The sequence below is a fragment of the Notolepis coatsorum genome (assembly GCF_963971535.1).
Source record: "Notolepis coatsorum genome assembly, chromosome: 13".
Classification (NCBI taxonomy): Eukaryota; Metazoa; Chordata; class Actinopteri; order Aulopiformes; family Paralepididae; genus Notolepis; species Notolepis coatsorum.
In genome coordinates this window covers 28547905-28565523 of record NC_140177.1, presented here as the reverse complement: position 1 = coordinate 28565523, position 17619 = coordinate 28547905, and the positions used below count along the sequence as shown (strand labels likewise).

The 17619-nt window shown below is 42.7% G+C and overlaps 1 protein-coding gene across 1 annotated transcript; it reads left to right on the top strand.

The window, feature by feature from the left end:
- The first annotated feature begins 235 nt into the window (after positions 1 to 235).
- LOC311239166 (cathepsin Z) lies at positions 236 to 16652 on the top strand. The gene is made up of 6 exons (XM_084327425.1): positions 236 to 392; positions 533 to 696; positions 1929 to 2108; positions 10124 to 10274; positions 14987 to 15152; positions 15741 to 16652. Exons 1-6 carry the CDS (start codon positions 244 to 246, stop codon positions 15852 to 15854), a joined length of 924 nt encoding a protein of 307 aa, XP_084183551.1. The 5' UTR covers positions 236 to 243; the 3' UTR covers positions 15855 to 16652.
- Positions 16653 to 17619: the final 967 nt, after the last annotated feature.

The following is a 17619-nucleotide window of genomic DNA, read 5'->3' as shown; positions in this document are numbered from 1 at the left end:
TCATATATGTTACGATGAATTGAAAATGGGGGACCCTGATGTAAACAAGATGAAAGTCTTTCTCTGGTCTGCATCCCCTTAACAATTGTATGTATTGAGCTGTACTGTACTGTACCCATTCTGCAATCTGTTAATAAGGTTTTCAATCAATCAATCAATCAATCAATGCAGAACCGTTCTTTTATTTTGAAAAAGTCCGACCGGAAGTCTTATTGTTATTGTCGCTGGCGGAAGAGGTCAACGATGGAGTCCCTTCTATGGTCGTCGGTAACACTGTTATTGTTGTCATCATTTTGTGCATCATTTTTGAAGGCAACCGACAGTAAAGATGGCACGAGACTCTCCGACTCATGCTACAAACCGATGAGGGACAACAGACCAACTTATCGAAAGTAAGTCGCAGCTGAAAGTAACTGTAATAATAACATTAAACAAATAGCAGTGGAGTCGGCTTGTTGTTTCCCATTATAACCAAAATGACAACATTGAATAAAGCAAGAGGTGAAACATGGTATCGTCTCCTTTCCCATAGGACATATCCCAGGCCACACGAATATATGAACGTGTCGGACCTTCCACTGTCATGGGACTGGAGGAACATTGATGGCAAGAATTATGTGAGCATCACGCGCAACCAACACATCCCTCAGTACTGCGGCTCGTGCTGGGCCATGGGAGCCACTAGTGCGCTCGCGGGTAAATAAATACTATATTAACCCAGCTCATTTACAGCGTGCAAGTTGACAGTTCAGAAGGAACATAATTATTCATTGTTACATCACTTCTAGACATTTTAAACACGTTACAACGTTTAAAAAAAAGGGTTAAATAGGCTGTATATATATAAATGTATATACTTTATTTTCTGGACTCTTTGTATCACAAACAGTACTGTATTTGCAAATCTGGTATGTCATAAATGTATAGATGTAGCAGTAGCCTACTGTCTATCTGTATGTCATGTATGTCATTATGTCCTGATAAATTGAAAATGGGGGACCCTGATGTAAACAAGACGAAAGTCTTTCTCTTGGTCTGCATCCCCCTTACAATTGTGTGTATTGAGCTGTACTCAATTGTACCCATTCTGCAATCTGTTAATAAAGTTTTCAATCAATCAATCTGCTACTGCATTCTGAATCATGGCTGTCGGAAGCCAAATGCAGTGCATGGGACTAGGTTATTAATTAAAGGGATACATTCGATTTTTGGACCCCTAGCCCTATTTCTTACTTACCATTGATTATATTGATCGGTGGAATCCTTTCTCGACATAATCCAAGCGATTCCTCATGCTGACTCCTCCGGATAGTTAGCCACAAATCAATGCAAAGTCAATCGGGTCACATTCCTGTCTGTACAAGCTGACTGAAGACAACTTTGAAATCTACTCTGTGTGCACTGTGGAGTAGATTTCAGATGTGTTTGTGTCAGTTTGTACACAGACAAGAGCTTGACCCTATTGACTTTGCAGTTGTTTGTGGCTAACAATCCAGAGCTAATATGAGGAACGGCATGGATTGCACTGAGAAAGGACTAGACTGATCAACATCATCATTAAAAATAGGTTATAATTATATTTAAATGATTCAACTGCAAATTTCCCCATTTCTTTGTGGGAGCTGTGCTGAGATCCCCTTAGTTTTCACATTTAGCTTATCTGTTGGGTCTGTTGAAGTTGACAATGCTGTTTGGGGACCATTATGGGCCACGTAATACATTTGTTATGTATAGTTTAAGTATTTATAGGCATGTTAGACTTTCTTCTGCCACTGGGAGTGGGTTTCTTCATTGAGCGCTTATCTTTACCATTAGGCCACTGTATCTTGTGTTTAATTATATTATCCCTATAGGCCTGTCTGCCTCACTGAAAGATGTCCGTTAATTCACACAGTATTTATCACATGACGATTACACTTTTCTTCAAGACCGGATCAACGTGAAGCGTAAAGGAGCCTGGCCGTCCGCCTACCTGTCCGTCCAGAACGTGATCGACTGCGGGCGGGCCGGCTCCTGCTTCGGAGGAGATCACCTGGGTGTCTACGCCTACGCACACGAGAAAGGCATCCCTGATGAAACCTGCAACAACTACCAGGCCAAAAACCAAAGTAAGGAGGAATCATAATTGGGGCAAAACAGATATATAGGTCAGCTGATATTATCGACTGATACAAGTCAAGTCAAATGAAGTGTTCCTTCATTAATCCCCTTGGGGAAATGCATGCGTCATAGCAGCATGGGGTTGGTGCAGGTAGGATAGGTAGTAATAATAATAGAACATAGAACAAAGTAGTAATGATGATAGTGATAACAGTAGTAGTAGTGAACAGTAGTGACAGTGAGTGGCATTTACATTTTACATTTTGTCATTTAGCTGACTCATTTATCCAAAGCGATTTACAGGTTTTGTATGACAAGTCAGTAGGAAGGGGACAACTCTTTCAGCTGAGTAACAATGTTCATCAAACAGTGTTGAAAATTGGGTGCTGCAATGTTGAGTGCATAGTGGTAGAGACATATTAGTATAGTAGGAAGAGTGCATGATAGTAGAATACAGCAAGAAGGTTAGTGGCAGGATTTAATCAGACAGTTGTAATAGTGATGAAGGTATACATGGTCCAAACTGTTGTAACACATTTACATTACATTTAGTTCTATGTTGTTTATGGCTTGCTCAGCACCTGTCTGCACTGTACTTCACTTCGTGCACGAGCACTGAATAAAAAATTCCACCATGTACCTTTACATCCCAACATCCGTCTGACCACACCCCCTTCCGCTTACCTTCATAAGCAGGTGTGTGGTCACCTACTCGCCTCCTTCTTCACTTTCACCACAAGGAAGTGCCTTCGGTAGATCCCCACTTGACGAGGTTGTTAGCTGAAGAAAGTTGAGACGTGTTTACATTGTGCTTATTTTTTTTCTTCTCTCATAAATATTCGATAGAAAAATCTAAGTCATAATGTCTACTTCGGAGAGTCGCAGAGCCACTCTCCACCAGCGGTTCTCCATTTCCGCCTCCGTCGTGCGTTCTGGTGCAGGGCTGTTGCCTCTCTCGTGGTTGACAGCCACGCCCGGTAGGCGTCCGATGGGTAGTTTGCCTCTCCAAGGAGCTGGTGCACCGGTGCCGTCGCCTCTGCGATGGCCTGGTCCTGGCTCTGGTTCCTCTGCTTCCGGGGAATCGTCCGCTGTTGAGCGGCCGGTTCCTTTGGTTCCAGAGGATTTGAGACGCAAACTTTTTGCGTCTGCTCGCTCCCGTCGCAAGATGGTGGCTTGCAGACGCGAACGGCCTGGGTTTGGTGAGTTGCTGGAGCCCAGTGAGGATGCGTCGGTCTCTACCTGCCCGATGGAAACAGAGGATTACATGGTAGAGGCGGACGGGTTCTTATTTGAAGGCCCGGTGGAGACATGTATCCCGCCCGTCCAGGTAACACTGGAGGGGGGTGAAATGTCTCCTTGGGGCGCCTTGTTTGAAGATGTCGGGGAAAACCCTCGGACTCGTCGGCAGGATGCCCTACTATCAGCCACATTGGAGTGTGGCTCCTTGACCAGTCGAAGCCTGCTGTATGTGAGGGATGCAGGCTCGGTGGAGGAAAGTCTGCAGGGGGAACTGCGGGCTTTGTTTCCCGAGCTTATGGCGGTGGCGGCCGCTGCAAACGGCGTGCCGCTGCCGCAGCCACTGCCTGTTCCTGTCCCTGATGATCTAATAGGTAATCTCTGGCAACGTCGCCCGGTGAGAGGGGTGGACGTTGTCTACCCATTTTTCCCCTCAATGGGGGCCTATGTTCGTCGGGGCCAGGTGGTGTCCCACATCATGGGCCTCACCCCTGCCTACGTACAAGTTACGCAGGTGGCGGGTTTGGTCGAAGGTATGAGAGAGGGCGTGCCATGGCTTGATAGGCCGATGGCCGCGCTCCTCTGTCCGGAGGTGGTGTGGGAGCCGTTATGCAAGCCGGTTCCTCAAGGGAAATCGGCGAGGCGGTTGGCTTACTGGAGCGACCAGTCATTTATCGCCGGAACACAATCTCTGGCTGCTGCGTCTAACATCGCACAGCTGGCAAGATTCATGTCCGGGGTATTGACGGGCGGCATGGAGCTGAGTGATGAACAACATGACCAGCTCACCCAGTCGGCAGGAGCTGTCCTGCATCTGACTCAGCTGCAGGCCATAGCCGCTGGGAAAGTGCACGCCCTGGTGACTCTGAACCAGCGCCATCTTTGGCTGGAGCAGGCCCGTGTACCGGAGAAGAAGAGAAGTCCTCTTCTGACGGCACCCCTCTCCGATGCTGGACTGTTCGGGACGGCCCTGCAATTGATGACCTCGACGTGCAGAGAAATGGCAGAGGAGCGATCCGTGCTCCAACCCCATTTTCCCCCTCCCGGCATCGCCGGTGGAGTCAGACGGCTACCACGTCGTCGAGCTTCCTCCGCCGTGGCTGCGGCTGCTACCACCGCCACTGCTGGCCCTTCGAAGAAGGCCAGGAGGAGAGAGGGCGCCGCCGCTGCAGCCGGCCCATCTGCGCCTGGAGGAGACGGTAGGGATCGCCGTGACCAGCCACCGATTGTTTACCGTCCCTCCGGGGCTTCCCGGGGTGGCAAATCCCGAGCGGCTCGAGGCGGCAGGCGCCGCTAGGCAGTGATTTTTTCCCCCTGTGGTCCCCTCTGTTTACCCCTCCCTGGCCCTCTCATATAATTTTGATTCAAAAATAAAAAGTCCCCTCTAAAGGGGGACTGTATTTTTTGTTAACAAACTGTGTTTCTTCACCAAAACATATGATGAGGTTGCAAAGTGTGAATCTTCACTTGTATGCATTGATAGGAGGGTTACGTTTGTGTTATGAGCTTAAGCAAGGTCTGCAGCCTACACTCGGTTATAGGAAGGTTTTCTACCTCGGCCTGAGACTCCACATGCAGGTAGAGGCTAGTTGTATGGTCTGTTGCTTACACAAGTAATGTTGAGCTACAACACTGTTGTGTTAGTTGCAGTAATGCTCGTGTAGCGTGCATTGTATTAGCTTGCGCTATTTCATTAGCATTCTACCAAAGGTATCATATGCTAAAGTTGTTATTGTGTGCAGGGGGAAGGGCTTGTGAGGGGTTCCGAATAAACCCCTCATTCCCTCTTCTGATTGGTCAGGGGGGTTTACTCATCTCCTGTTAGGCCAGTCGGGGCCAAGCCGTTAGGCGACTTGGCAGGGAGGGGGGGGGGGGGAGGGTTGCCCTGACTCTGCTCCTATTAACAGGCGTTGAGTGTTGGGTTTCCCCCCGCCATAGCATACGTCACTACGCACGGTGCTATTTGACGATGGCTTCCGTGAGTTAGATCTGTACGTACGATCTGTTGTCAAAGTGTCGGGATAGAGCGTAGGACTTACGGGTCCACTACGCTCGATTTTATGTGTAACTTGAGTCGGTTGGTCACATGACTCGGAGTTACCATGGCTTTTTCATTCTACGACTCACGTGGGAAGGCTCTCTGGGGAATTTTCAGTCTAAAATCCTCTGTGATAGGGGTGACTGGATGTAAAAATGTAAACAGTTTTTACCCTCAGTTGTGTCAAATGGGATTCATGTCTGTTGGTGCTTCCTTCTTTTTAAATAAAAGAGTGTGGAGTATAGGAGGCACCACACCCTTCTTGTCGTTCCCCCAGGCGCCTTGGGGATTCAATGAAAGGTCTAAATAGCCTATTCATTGATGTGGTTGTGTCCCGACGCATGCATAGTGCTAGCTCGGGGTGTTCTGTTAAGAATCATGTGGGTAGCTAGTACGCCTTGGTTGCTTGTGGTTAAAACGGCGTTTTTATAAAGCAACTGGGATGGAGGTTTTGGCCTCTTCCGAGAACCTGTTACTGGTTCTCGACGGATTCTCGTTCATATCTGGGGGATGATAACGGAATGGATCTGAACATAGGTAGAGGGGTCTCACGCCCTTGGGGTGGGCCACCGAGCGCGGTTCACACCGGCCTCTTTTCATGTTTTTAGATCAACACGCATATCTGCCCCTTCTCCTGGAGTAGGCATGTCGGCGTAGTTAGGGCACAGGACTGGTTCTGGTCACGCTGGTCCAGGTCAGTTAACCCGTTTGTCCGCCGGGGATGCAGATCTGCTGTTCTGGTACCCTGAGGGACTTGGGCTTTTTCCAGGGGGGAAAAGGCCGGGTCGGCCCGGGGCGTCACAAGGTTAGGCGTTATAGAGATCCTTGTTGGGTACTTTTTTGTACCTGGCGCTATCATAAGGGGCTGGTTCTCTTCTCCGCACCTCTCTCACGCATGGCGGAGAGGGGGCTGTTGGGGTGGTCTTCTGGACCTCCTCTGGTAACCCTGTGTGCTTCCCGAGCCGCCAGGCCCGGTCCGAAGTAAAGTTTTGTTGATACCGTAGACCTGGGATAACCCTTTTTTCTTGAGGGGTTATAGGAACAACCACTGCATATGGTAACGACAGGGTGGTTGATTCCCTGGTGTGTTGGAGCAGTGTCAACTCCCGGGTTGTCCGGTTGAGTGTGCCCCTGCACGTTCATGGCGTCTGCCAATCATGTCAGCCTTCTCTGCCTTGACCCCTCTGGGTGAATTATTTTTGATGGAGGCTTCGTCATGGTGGTCAACAACGGCAGCATCCGCCCCTATTTCAGCTGACTCCTTTGGCGCCTGTCTCGTCCGCAGTGCTCCAGGCTCAGGTTACAGCCTGTTGCCTGGTTTCCCCGGTACGCTGCCTGCTTCCGTTGGTTAACCTTTGAGTGTTTACGGCCATGCTGACTGCCTGTGTTGCAGGGTCAGTATGCCAGGCGGTGTGCTATTGGGGGGAAAGGGCCCGCTCTTGGAGGGGCCTTATCCGAATACGCTGGCGATGTGGGGGGCGGTGTCACTAGGTGACCACCTGGTGGGGTCTTGATGCCTGGCATCATTGACCTCTCCGGGCCCCCTTTTCCAGGGGATCCAGTCCCTTCAGTGGGTCTGGGTCTTCCTTCGCGCTCCGCTGCTACGGCCTTGCCACGGGGTTGGGTTTGCTCTTGACCCCGTGATTTTGGGGGCAGTAACGAGGTTGTTCCTTCGTTCGTTCCCGGGTGGCATGCGGGTTGTGCGTGCGTGTGTGTAGTCGTGGGGTCAAGCCACGGTCTGCTCACCCTGTGCGTTGGGTTGCTTGAGTGCCTCTTCGCACGGTCGGATCCGTCGCCCTCCCGTGAACCTCCAATAGGGGGGGTATCCTCCATTAGGGAGGGTCGGGGGGGCTCGGTCCTCCCCGGTCTGATGGTTGTGGGGGGCCTCAGCGGGGTATATTTGTCGGGCTATGGCTCCCGCTCAGCCCCTGTTGCAGACAGGTGCTGAGCAAGCCATAAACGACATAGAACGGAGGGTTATGTATATAACCCAGTTCTATGAGTTATGGTGCGCTCAGCACCTGGACGCCGCTGCGGCCCTTGATCTCACCTTGTGGTGAAAGTTTGGGAAGGAGGCGAGTAGGTGACCACACACCTGCTTATGAAGGTAAGCGGAAGGGGGTGTGGTCAGACGTATGTTGGGATGTAAAGGTATATGGTGGAATTTTTTATTCAGTGCTCGTGCACGAAGTGAAGTACAGTGCAGACAGATGCTGAGCGCACCATAACTCATAGAACTGGGTTATATACATAACCCTCCATTATGTAGTTGACGCTTTCATCCAAAGCAATTTACATGTTCTGTACAAGTCAGCAGGAAGGGTACAACTCTGGCAGCTAATAATAATAATAATAATAATAAATCAAATTTATATAGCGCCTTTCATAGAACCCAAGGTCGCTTTACAATCAGGACAAAAAATAGGGCAAGGAAAGTAGGGGGGGAGGGGGAAGAGGGGATGAGGGAAAGTAGGGGATAATGGACCTAATTTAATCTAAAACTAACTGATGGGGAAAGCCTTGGTGAAGAGGTGTGTTTTTAGAGCGGATTTGAAGGTGTCCAGGGTTGGGGCGTTGCGGATTTCGGGGGGGAGAGAGTTCCAGAGGGTAGGGGACGCCACGCTGAAGGCTCTGTCCCCAAAAGTCCGTAACCTGGTGCGAGGGATGGAGAGGAGACCTAGATCAGAGGATCGTAGGTTCCGGGATGGAGTGTACTGGTGGAGGAGATCAGACAGGTACCGGGGGGCGAGGGCATGGAGGGATTTGTAGGTGAGGAGCAAGAAACATTACCCTTGAGTGCTACAGACTTGAGTGCATAGTAGTATAGTAGGGCCTAACAAAATTAATAGTTGGTTTCAGGTTGCCGACCGACCCTGCCGATTTAGGTGCGACCCAATATATTTTATGAGTTTTTTAAAAAAATTATAAAAAAAAAAACCCCTTTTTTTTTTTTTTTTTTTTTTTTTTTTTTGAATAAAGTTTCATAGAAATCTTAGTCAAACATTTAGTATTATGGATATTAAACATGCTGGCAGAGTACATGCATCCATGTTGTTGTGAACATTTTAATTAAATAAAGAAATTCCCTATCCATAGTCGCCGTGGCAAAGAATAAAATAAAAAAATTAAATAAAATAAATTCCCTACCTACCCATGGCCAAACTGACAACCAACCTGAAACCAACTATTAATTTTGTTAGGCCTAGGTAGTAATATACAGTAGGTCGATTTCTTAGGAGCAGAGTGCATAATAGTAAAAGACGGTACAAAGGTAATTTTCTTTCATTTTAGGGGCGACAGTGGCTCAGGAGGTAGAGCAATCGTCTGGTAATCCGGAGGTTCCCGGTTCGATTCCCACTCCTCCTGGGCAGCGCGTCGAAGTGTCCTTGAGCAAGACACTTAACCCCTAATTGCTCCCGATGAGCAGGTTGGCACCTTGCATGGTTGCCTCTGCCATTGGTGTGTGGGTGAATTGGTAAAATGTGAGGAACAAATTGTAAAGCGCTTTGGATAAAAGCGCTATATAAATGCAGCCATTTACCATTTATATTGATTGAAGAAGTGTGTTTTTAGTTGACAACGGAAAATTGGGCGGGTTCTGGCTGTCCTGACTGTCCTGACTGTGGTAGGAAGTGCGTTCCACCATTGTGGAGCAATGCACACCAGAGTCCTAACAGTGTTTATTATTAAGAGTCAGATAGAACAGTTCTCAAGTTTACCAGCCGTTAGCTCTCCAGCAATTGGCAGCAGTCCGTGCCCACGGTTGTGGAGCCTGATGGCTACTGGCCAAAGATAATGATAATGCTTAACCCTATGGCATGTGTGTGTTTTGTGCCATGTTTATGTTAATAGAACGTGACACATCTTCTGTCTTTGTTTGAAAGAAAGACATTGATAATATAGTTCTCATTTAAACTCATTTACTCAATCATAAATTCAGATATAGGTCTGTTTTATCATGTTTATAAACATTACCAATGTAAACAAACCTATTACAGCTCAGAAATACAGCAAATATAGTTTAAAACTGATTGTATCTGTTGTCTACTGTTAAGTGCTTCTATCAAGAGCTCAGATAGTGAACTAGAGAATGAAGATATGCCTCCATTAAGCCTAAAGGTTGCGTGCTGATCATGTGGTCTTTCATCACCACCACTGTATCTCATCTGTGCATTTATTGATGACTTGTCGTACAGAACTTGTAAGTCGCTTTGGATAAAAGCGTCAGCTAAATTACTAAATGTAAATGTATTATATATCCACATCTGTATGAATATACCTGCATATAATTCTTCTATACACCTGCATATAACTCTGTATAATAGCATGTACAATAATGCTTTATATATACTGTATATATTCTTATATTCTTCGTGTATATATATCAATCCACATAGTCTGTACATACCTGCATATAATACTTTTTACATATCTGTAGATTGATCTATATCTATCTGTACATATCCCTTACCTACTCTTACTAGTTACGCTGCTGGCCAGTATGACTTACTACCATAGTGTCTTTATACCTGTAGCACTGTACATATTAATACTACAACTCTGTACATACATCTGATTAGCACTACATTCAGTAGTACTAATTTATATATTTTATACCCAGTTTAATCTCCTCACTTTACTGTTACATTTGAACTCTGGTTGGATGCCAAACCTCTTTTCGTTGTACTGTACTTGTGCTGTATGCTGACAGTACATTTTAATCTAATCTAATCTAATGGTCCACTGCAGAGTGCGAGTCATTCAACCAGTGTGGAACCTGCTCCTTCTTTGAGTCGTGTGCTGTTGTGAATAACTACACGCTGTGGAAAGTGGGAGATTATGGGGAAGTGTCCGGACGGGACAAGATGAAAGCAGAGATTTACACAAACGGACCAATCAGGTGAGTAATCTTAATGTCAACACAATTCTCTTTGTGGAAGAAAATAATTAGATTAGATTAGATTTAAAATGTGTTTATACAGCACAAGTACAGTACAACCAAAAGAAGTTTGGCATCCAACCGGAGTGCAAATGTAACAGTAATGTGCAATAGTAATATGTACAATGCACAGGTGATTTAAACTGGATATAAAACATATAAATGAGTACTATTTTAATCCGATGTATGTACAGTGTTCTAGTATTATTATGTACAGTGATAACGATATAAAGACACTATGGTAGTAAGTCATACCGGCCAGCATAAGAGTAGGTAAGAGATATGTACAGATATATAGTATCTACATGTATGTAAAAAGGATTATATGTATATGGTATATACAGCATTATTGTACATGCTATCATACAGAGTTATATGGGTTATATGCAGGTGTATAAATAGGTACATAGGAGGGATTATATGCAGGTATATTCAGACTGATATAGCACTCAACACACAAATGGTTTTATAATGTACATCATTAATAAAGTAGTCGTGTTCAAAGTGGAACCCTTTTTAAAACCTTGTACATGTAACATGCTACATGGTACTTTGTTACCATTTCTTTAAAGGAAAACTCCAACATTTTGGGAAATTAGCTTATTTGGCATCTACCCTGGAGTTAGACAAGAAGATACATACCCTTTTCTTCTCTGTGCATGCAGTAGGAATAGGAAGACACGCACCGTTAGCCTAGCTTAGCGTCAGTCACTGGAAGTAGGTTCCTCCATCTTTTAAGGCTACTTTAAACGTAACTCTGTGAAACTCAATTTCAGATTTGTGGGCAGATTATTCCACTGTACTACTGCAGTGTAGAGCAATGTGTTGTCTATTATTATTAGACTATTGAAACAAGATGGTATGAAGTCTGTTCAGCTGCTTCTTGTAAAGTAGCTATGAGTGTTTCTTAGTTGTGAGAAATAATTAATTAAGTACTTTGGTACCATATTTATTGAACAATATTGTAAGTGAGCAGCATCTTAACCCATTCGAGGCCAAACCCGAGATAAACCGGGTTAACTCGCCATGCGCTGGGCGCCAAACCCGAGAAATCTCTGGTTTTAATCTATATTTATTTTATTCGCTATATCCATTAATTTTTCATCCATCTAGCCTGACGTTATCATTGGGAATGGGTCTGAGCTCGCAAAGGGCAAATACCGCCGCCTATCGTCTCCCGGATGGTATTGCACATCATTAGAATCCCTCTGGCTGGGGTTGTGCATCAAAAAAAAAGTCCGGTCCAGGTTTTCCTTCTCGGGCATGCAGTATCGTTATAACACTATTTTATCTTGCTCCTTTTATTATTGTCTATTTAAAACTGAATCAAACCATAAACTAGGTGGCCTGTTGGATGTTAGATCCTAATGTGAAAAACTGTGATTATGTCTGCACTTTATGTGCTAATTTTATGCCCGTCTTTTTTCTGTTGTGAAGCACTTTGAGCTGCAGTTTCTGTATGAAAGGTGCTATACAAATAAAGTTTATTATTATTGACTGGGGACACTCTGAGCAGCGTGGATTATGTCTTTTGGATATATAACGTTGGATCAATAAACGCGATCAATATTTGGAATGGCGATCAGGAACTGGATTAATCTTTTTGCAGGACATCAGATGTGAGGTAAGGACTCTGTTACCAACCTTGGGTTAATCAGATGTTTCTTTCACAGCGATCACAACGTGTCTGTGTGTGCGTGTGTGCGTGCTGTTGGCGCCGACCAAGGCACGGATAAGCGATTTTTCAGCCCGCTTCTGTATCGTGCATGAGGACACATATAATATCGATAATCTAGCGTTTATTTGAAAACTATTCATAAATCAAGCGAAAATGGCACGATTTCTAACGAAATACATTGACGCTCGATTTGCTGGAGTTTATTGAGATGAGACAGAACGCTCTAGAAATGTATTGATACGGTATAAAACGGAAATGTACGTATGTATGAAAAAATTATCTGTTTCGTGCATGTTGACTGGAAGCAACTCATTGACGATCACGATCACTGTGTTATTTAGATCTATTGCTATTATATTTGATATATTTTAAGCACTCGCAAATAAGTCATATCCTACATTGGATAAAGCACTGGCGCTAAAGGGTCACAGCACCCTCTGCTGTTGGCGCCGGAAGTGTTAATATAAAAGCTTATTTTTTTACACCGTCAACCAGTTAATTCAGCTACTATATGTTGCACTAGAGCGCCAGCATGTCATTTATCCAATCAGGTGCATTCCACGTGGGGACATGGGACATAGGGAGGGGATGCATGTAAACAACAACATTCATTTTGGACCCGCAATTTTTTTTTTTAAATGATCAATTCATTAACACTATGATCGCCGGGGACGAGTTAAGACGTCATTCCTAGCCATGCTCATTCTGCCGAAGGCGCCGTAACTCGTCTTTGATGTCAATATTTCAAAAATCTGTGACCGAAATCATATTTCCCCTCCGGAGCCCTGAGACACACTGCAAAGCTCCACTCAACTCTCTAGCGGTTCAAGAGCGCCATCTGGTGGCCGATCGGCAGATCGCCAACCGGAAATGAGCCTTTGAACCGGTAGTGCTCATCCATATGTGGTCCGGGCACTCGCTATCGTTAGAGAGACTCCGTCTTGATACAGTGAACATCGATCGGTGCAAATAACTCGAAACTCGGGCATTTCTCCATCCCATAATAGAAAAAATTCTGTTCCACGCTCATCTGCCAGCGGCGCGAGGAAGCCACGGTAAGATTCAGCGTTATATTCTAACGTGTTCCATATAAACTGCTATGATGAACATATGACCCACTCTGGATGAATCATCTAACGCTGCCCATGGAATTATAAACGATCCCCCGCCCATCTGGTCATCATCAGATGACACGTAGTAACTTCTAGAACCACGTCCAGTTGACATTTTTTATCTCGCGCCGATTGCTATCAAACTGTATTTCATCATCAATATAATGCATTTGGAGCTATAAATCAAGTTCTGGAGAAAGCTGCAGAAAATGATAAAAACATACTTATACTTTAGACCATATTTTAGTATGAATATGTGAATGAAAAAGTTTAACGTTGCTACACCCTGAACAATACATATAGGACATTGAATGGGCCATAATAATGCCAATTTAGCAATAGAATTTAAAAAGTTATAGCCCTGCAAAGAAGGGGAACTTCTCCATAGACAAATAGAGCTGGCGAGGGATGGTAAATTATGAATTTAACCCATGGCGATCAAAGTGTTAATCAATAATCTTTTTAGCTGAAAGTAATACTTTTATTCCACACCTTTCTAAAAGCTCTGTGGATGTATTATTTAAAAATATTACTCTCCATAAACTTTTTATCTATAGCACCTTTAAGCTTTTTTAAATGTACAGGATCAACATGTGTACATGGATGGACTTTTAATTTAATTATTTTTAATGTATTTTGAGCCTTTTGTGGTATGAGGTGTTGTGATACTCCGGTGTACCAGGAGATGGCAGAGTAACCGAAGTGACTTTGTCCTTGAGCTCCAGCTTAGTGTGTGAAGCTTTTCTGGCTAGAAACCTAATTCTTTCTGATTCATCTTGGCGAGTGCTTTTAAAGCCATACTTTCACCCCATAAAAATCTGTCTAACCTGTAGCTGAGATCACTGTCTTCAGCAATTATATGGAGCTCTCCAACTTTGACCTTAAAACCTGGTGACCTTGGAGATTTTCTTTAGAACCAAAAATAATGGCTTCAGTTTTTCCCAAGTGCAGAGAAATCTATTATCGGCTCATATAATTTGTATTATTATTATTATTATTATTATTATTATTATTATTATTATTATTATTATTATTATTATTATTATTATTATTATTATTATTATTATTATTATTATTATTATTATTATTATTATTATTATTATTATTATTATTATTATTATTATTATTATCTACTTACATCACACATTGACATCTTAAATCTTTAAATCATTACATCTTGAAATCTTGAATCATCACATCATGAAACTGTCCTCATCGATGGCCGTCAAAGATCCTTAAAAGTCTATTTATATTAGATTCAAATGTATTGTCATTATACAGCATAAGTACAGTACAACAAAAAGAAGTTTGGCATCCAGTGTGCAAATGTAACAGTAAAGTCCAGTAGTAATGTACAGGTGATTAGACTGCGTATAAAACATATAGATTAGTACTACTGAGTAATAGTGCTAATCAGATGTATGTACAATGTTATAGTATTATGTACAGTGATGAAGGTATAAAGACACTATGGTAGTAAGTCATACTGGCCATAGGTCATACTACTGAGTAATAGTGTACTCAGTAGTATGATACTGGTCATACTACTGAGTAATAGTGCTAATCAGATGTATCTACAGTGTTATAGTATTATTATGTACAGTGATACAGGTATAAAAACACTATAGTCGTCCTGGCCAGCAATATAACTCGTAAGAGTAGGTAGGGAATATACAGTAGTGTCTACAGGTATGTAAAAAGGATTATACAGACAGATATACCTGCAGGTATACAGACAGATGTGGGTAAATATATATACGATAAATATAAATATATACATACGGTATACACAGCAGCTTAACTAGTAAGAGTTACAGTACAACATGTATACAGTACTTTAAGTGATCAGAAAACATTGGACAGCATGTTCTCCTTTCTTGTAGTTGTGGGGTGATGGCCACAGCCGGCTTGGAAGCGTACTCTGGGGGCGTCTTTGCAGAGTTCCACCCTCTCTCTCTGATGAACCACATCATCTCAGTGGCCGGCTGGGGCCTGACCGACGACGGGACGGAGTACTGGGCTGTTCGGAACTCCTGGGGAGAACCTTGGGTTGGTCCCTGTTTCTGTCTCGGCGTGTAGTCTGACACAGCCATCTCATCATCCTCCTGGCCCCAATATATATATATATATATATCATTAAACACATTGTATCCCATCATTACAAATTGTTATATCATTAAATACATTATATAACATTAAACACATGACATATATATATCATTAAATACAGTATATAACATTAAACACATGACGCACAAAATGCTAAATGACAAATATATATTATATATATACATACATGTGTGTTTAATATGTTTAATGATATATATATGATATATACAGTATATATCATTAAACATATATATATATATCATTAAACACATATATATAATTAAACATATATATTATATATATAATTAAACACATATATATTATTAAACGCATCACAGCTACTATGTACATTTGATAATTTCGTAAAGGTAATACAATCTTAACCTTTCATCGGTTTTGTCGAATGTGAACAAAATATGAACACAAATGTTTTTAGCATGGGGGTAAAAAGCAACAACAGACATGATTTAGTATTACAGACATTGCCTACTAATAAAGGATGATTATCTGTCTTGTTCTTGCTTTCAGGGGGAACATGGATGGGCGAGAATCGTCACCAGTGCCTATAAAGAAGGAAAAGGCAACTGGTACAACCTGGCCATTGAGAAGAGCTGTGCTTATGGGGACCCTATTGTTACGTAGCAGACATATTGATTCAAAGAATCTACTTGTAGTTGTGTTTCCTCTGGGCTGGGCAACGCAGCATTAGGCCCTAACTGTAATACTGTATGACTCACTTTGAGATGATAATGTATGTTGATGAATGAATGAATGAATTAGTGATTTTATTTCGGTATTTTTTTTTACAAAGCATATAGTAGTAGAACTTCAAAAAAAAACTAAAAAATAAATTGACCGAAAAGGTGTAGGCTGAAGCCGAGGCTTATAATTGCCTACCCTTTTTACATTACACTATTTACACACAAACATTTTATACAAAAAAGAAACATAATTCAGTATATCATTTAGCAAAGGTTACAAACGTTTCATAGTTTTATGTACAAAACGTATACACATTTATTTATGTTTTCTTTCTTTTTTAAATTCTTTTTTTTATATGTTTTTCCCTTTGTCACTATTTGAACACAGCTATGTTATATATGAAATATAACGAGGATAATAATGAGGTTTTATATTTATGTATCACCTTATATTTGAGTAATTTCTTAAAAGTATGTAGCGAACTACACATTTTTACTTCTTTGTCAAAGCTATTCCATAATTTTGCCCCTTTTAACAGGTATACATTGACTTTTTATATTTGTCCTTGCCTTTGCGATATTGAATACACAAGTTCCCCTAAGTCTATATCGGCTCTCTCTAGTCTGGAACAACTCCTGAATGCCACTTGGAAGTGAGTGCTTATGTGCTTTGTACATTATTATTGCAGTGCTAAGATCGACAAGATCTTCCAATTTTAAGGCATTTGATTTAATAAAGAGTGAGTTTGTCAGTTCATAGTAATCTGCTTGATTCACAATTCTTATGGCTTTCTTCTGCATTATCAACATTTGGTTAGTGTTTGTTTTATGTGTTCCCCCATACCTCCACACAGTAGGTTATGTATGGAACTATGAGCGAACAGTACAACAAATGGAGTGAGTTCTTGTTTAAGATATATTTCATTTGATATAATATTCCAATGGTTTTGGATATTTTTCTTTTTACGTTTTTTTGTATCCACTTTTTCTCCCCATTTTTTTCTCCCATCCCAATTTCGTGTATCCAATTCTTCCCTCCCCTGTCTTGAACGTTGCTAGACTATGCCTCCCACAGGTCGGTTGTAGTGAGGACAGAAGCCTTGCATCACGTGTCCCCTCCGGTACACGAGGAGCCAGCCTGTCGCATCTTTTCACCGCAGCATCTCGAACTCTGTCGTGAGGAGTTACGCGTGGAAGGCTCACGCTGCCCCCGTCACTTCCTGCTTCCGTCGCACCGGCGTCACCAAACCGACCTGTAGGAGTCGCTATCCACAACGTCAAATCACTCCCAAAAATGTCTTTTCATATACAATTTTTAACATCAATCATTAGTTTCACCTGATTATTCGTTTTTCGATTGCCAAAAATGATATAGTTTGTTTTGTTTAGATTCAGTGACAACTTATTTATGTCAAACCACTTTTTTAGTGATCTCAGTTCCTTCTCCACTACATTCAGGAGCTGTTCCAAATTGTTTCCAGAGCAATACAAACTTGTGTCGTTGGCAAACAAGACATAGTTTAATAGTTTAGACACATCACAGACATCATTTATATACATAATAAATAGTATTTGACCCAGCACAGATCCCTGTGGAACTCCACACGTAACCTTTAACAAGTCTGAATCGACATTTTTCATGTGTACATACTGATATCTGTCTTCAAGGTAGCTTTTTAGCCATGAGTGCAATTCCTCTGACACCA

Excerpts from the sequence above, each read along its gene's own strand:
- LOC311239166 (XM_084327425.1), top strand. The coding sequence starts at position 244 with ATGGAGTCCCTTCTATGGTCGTCGGTAACACTGTTATTGTTGTCATCA. Across the intron at positions 393-532 it reads AACAGACCAACTTATCGAAA|GACATATCCCAGGCCACACG; the intron begins GTAAGTCGCAGC and ends CCTTTCCCATAG. Across the intron at positions 697-1,928 it reads AGCCACTAGTGCGCTCGCGG|ACCGGATCAACGTGAAGCGT; the intron begins GTAAATAAATAC and ends CTTTTCTTCAAG.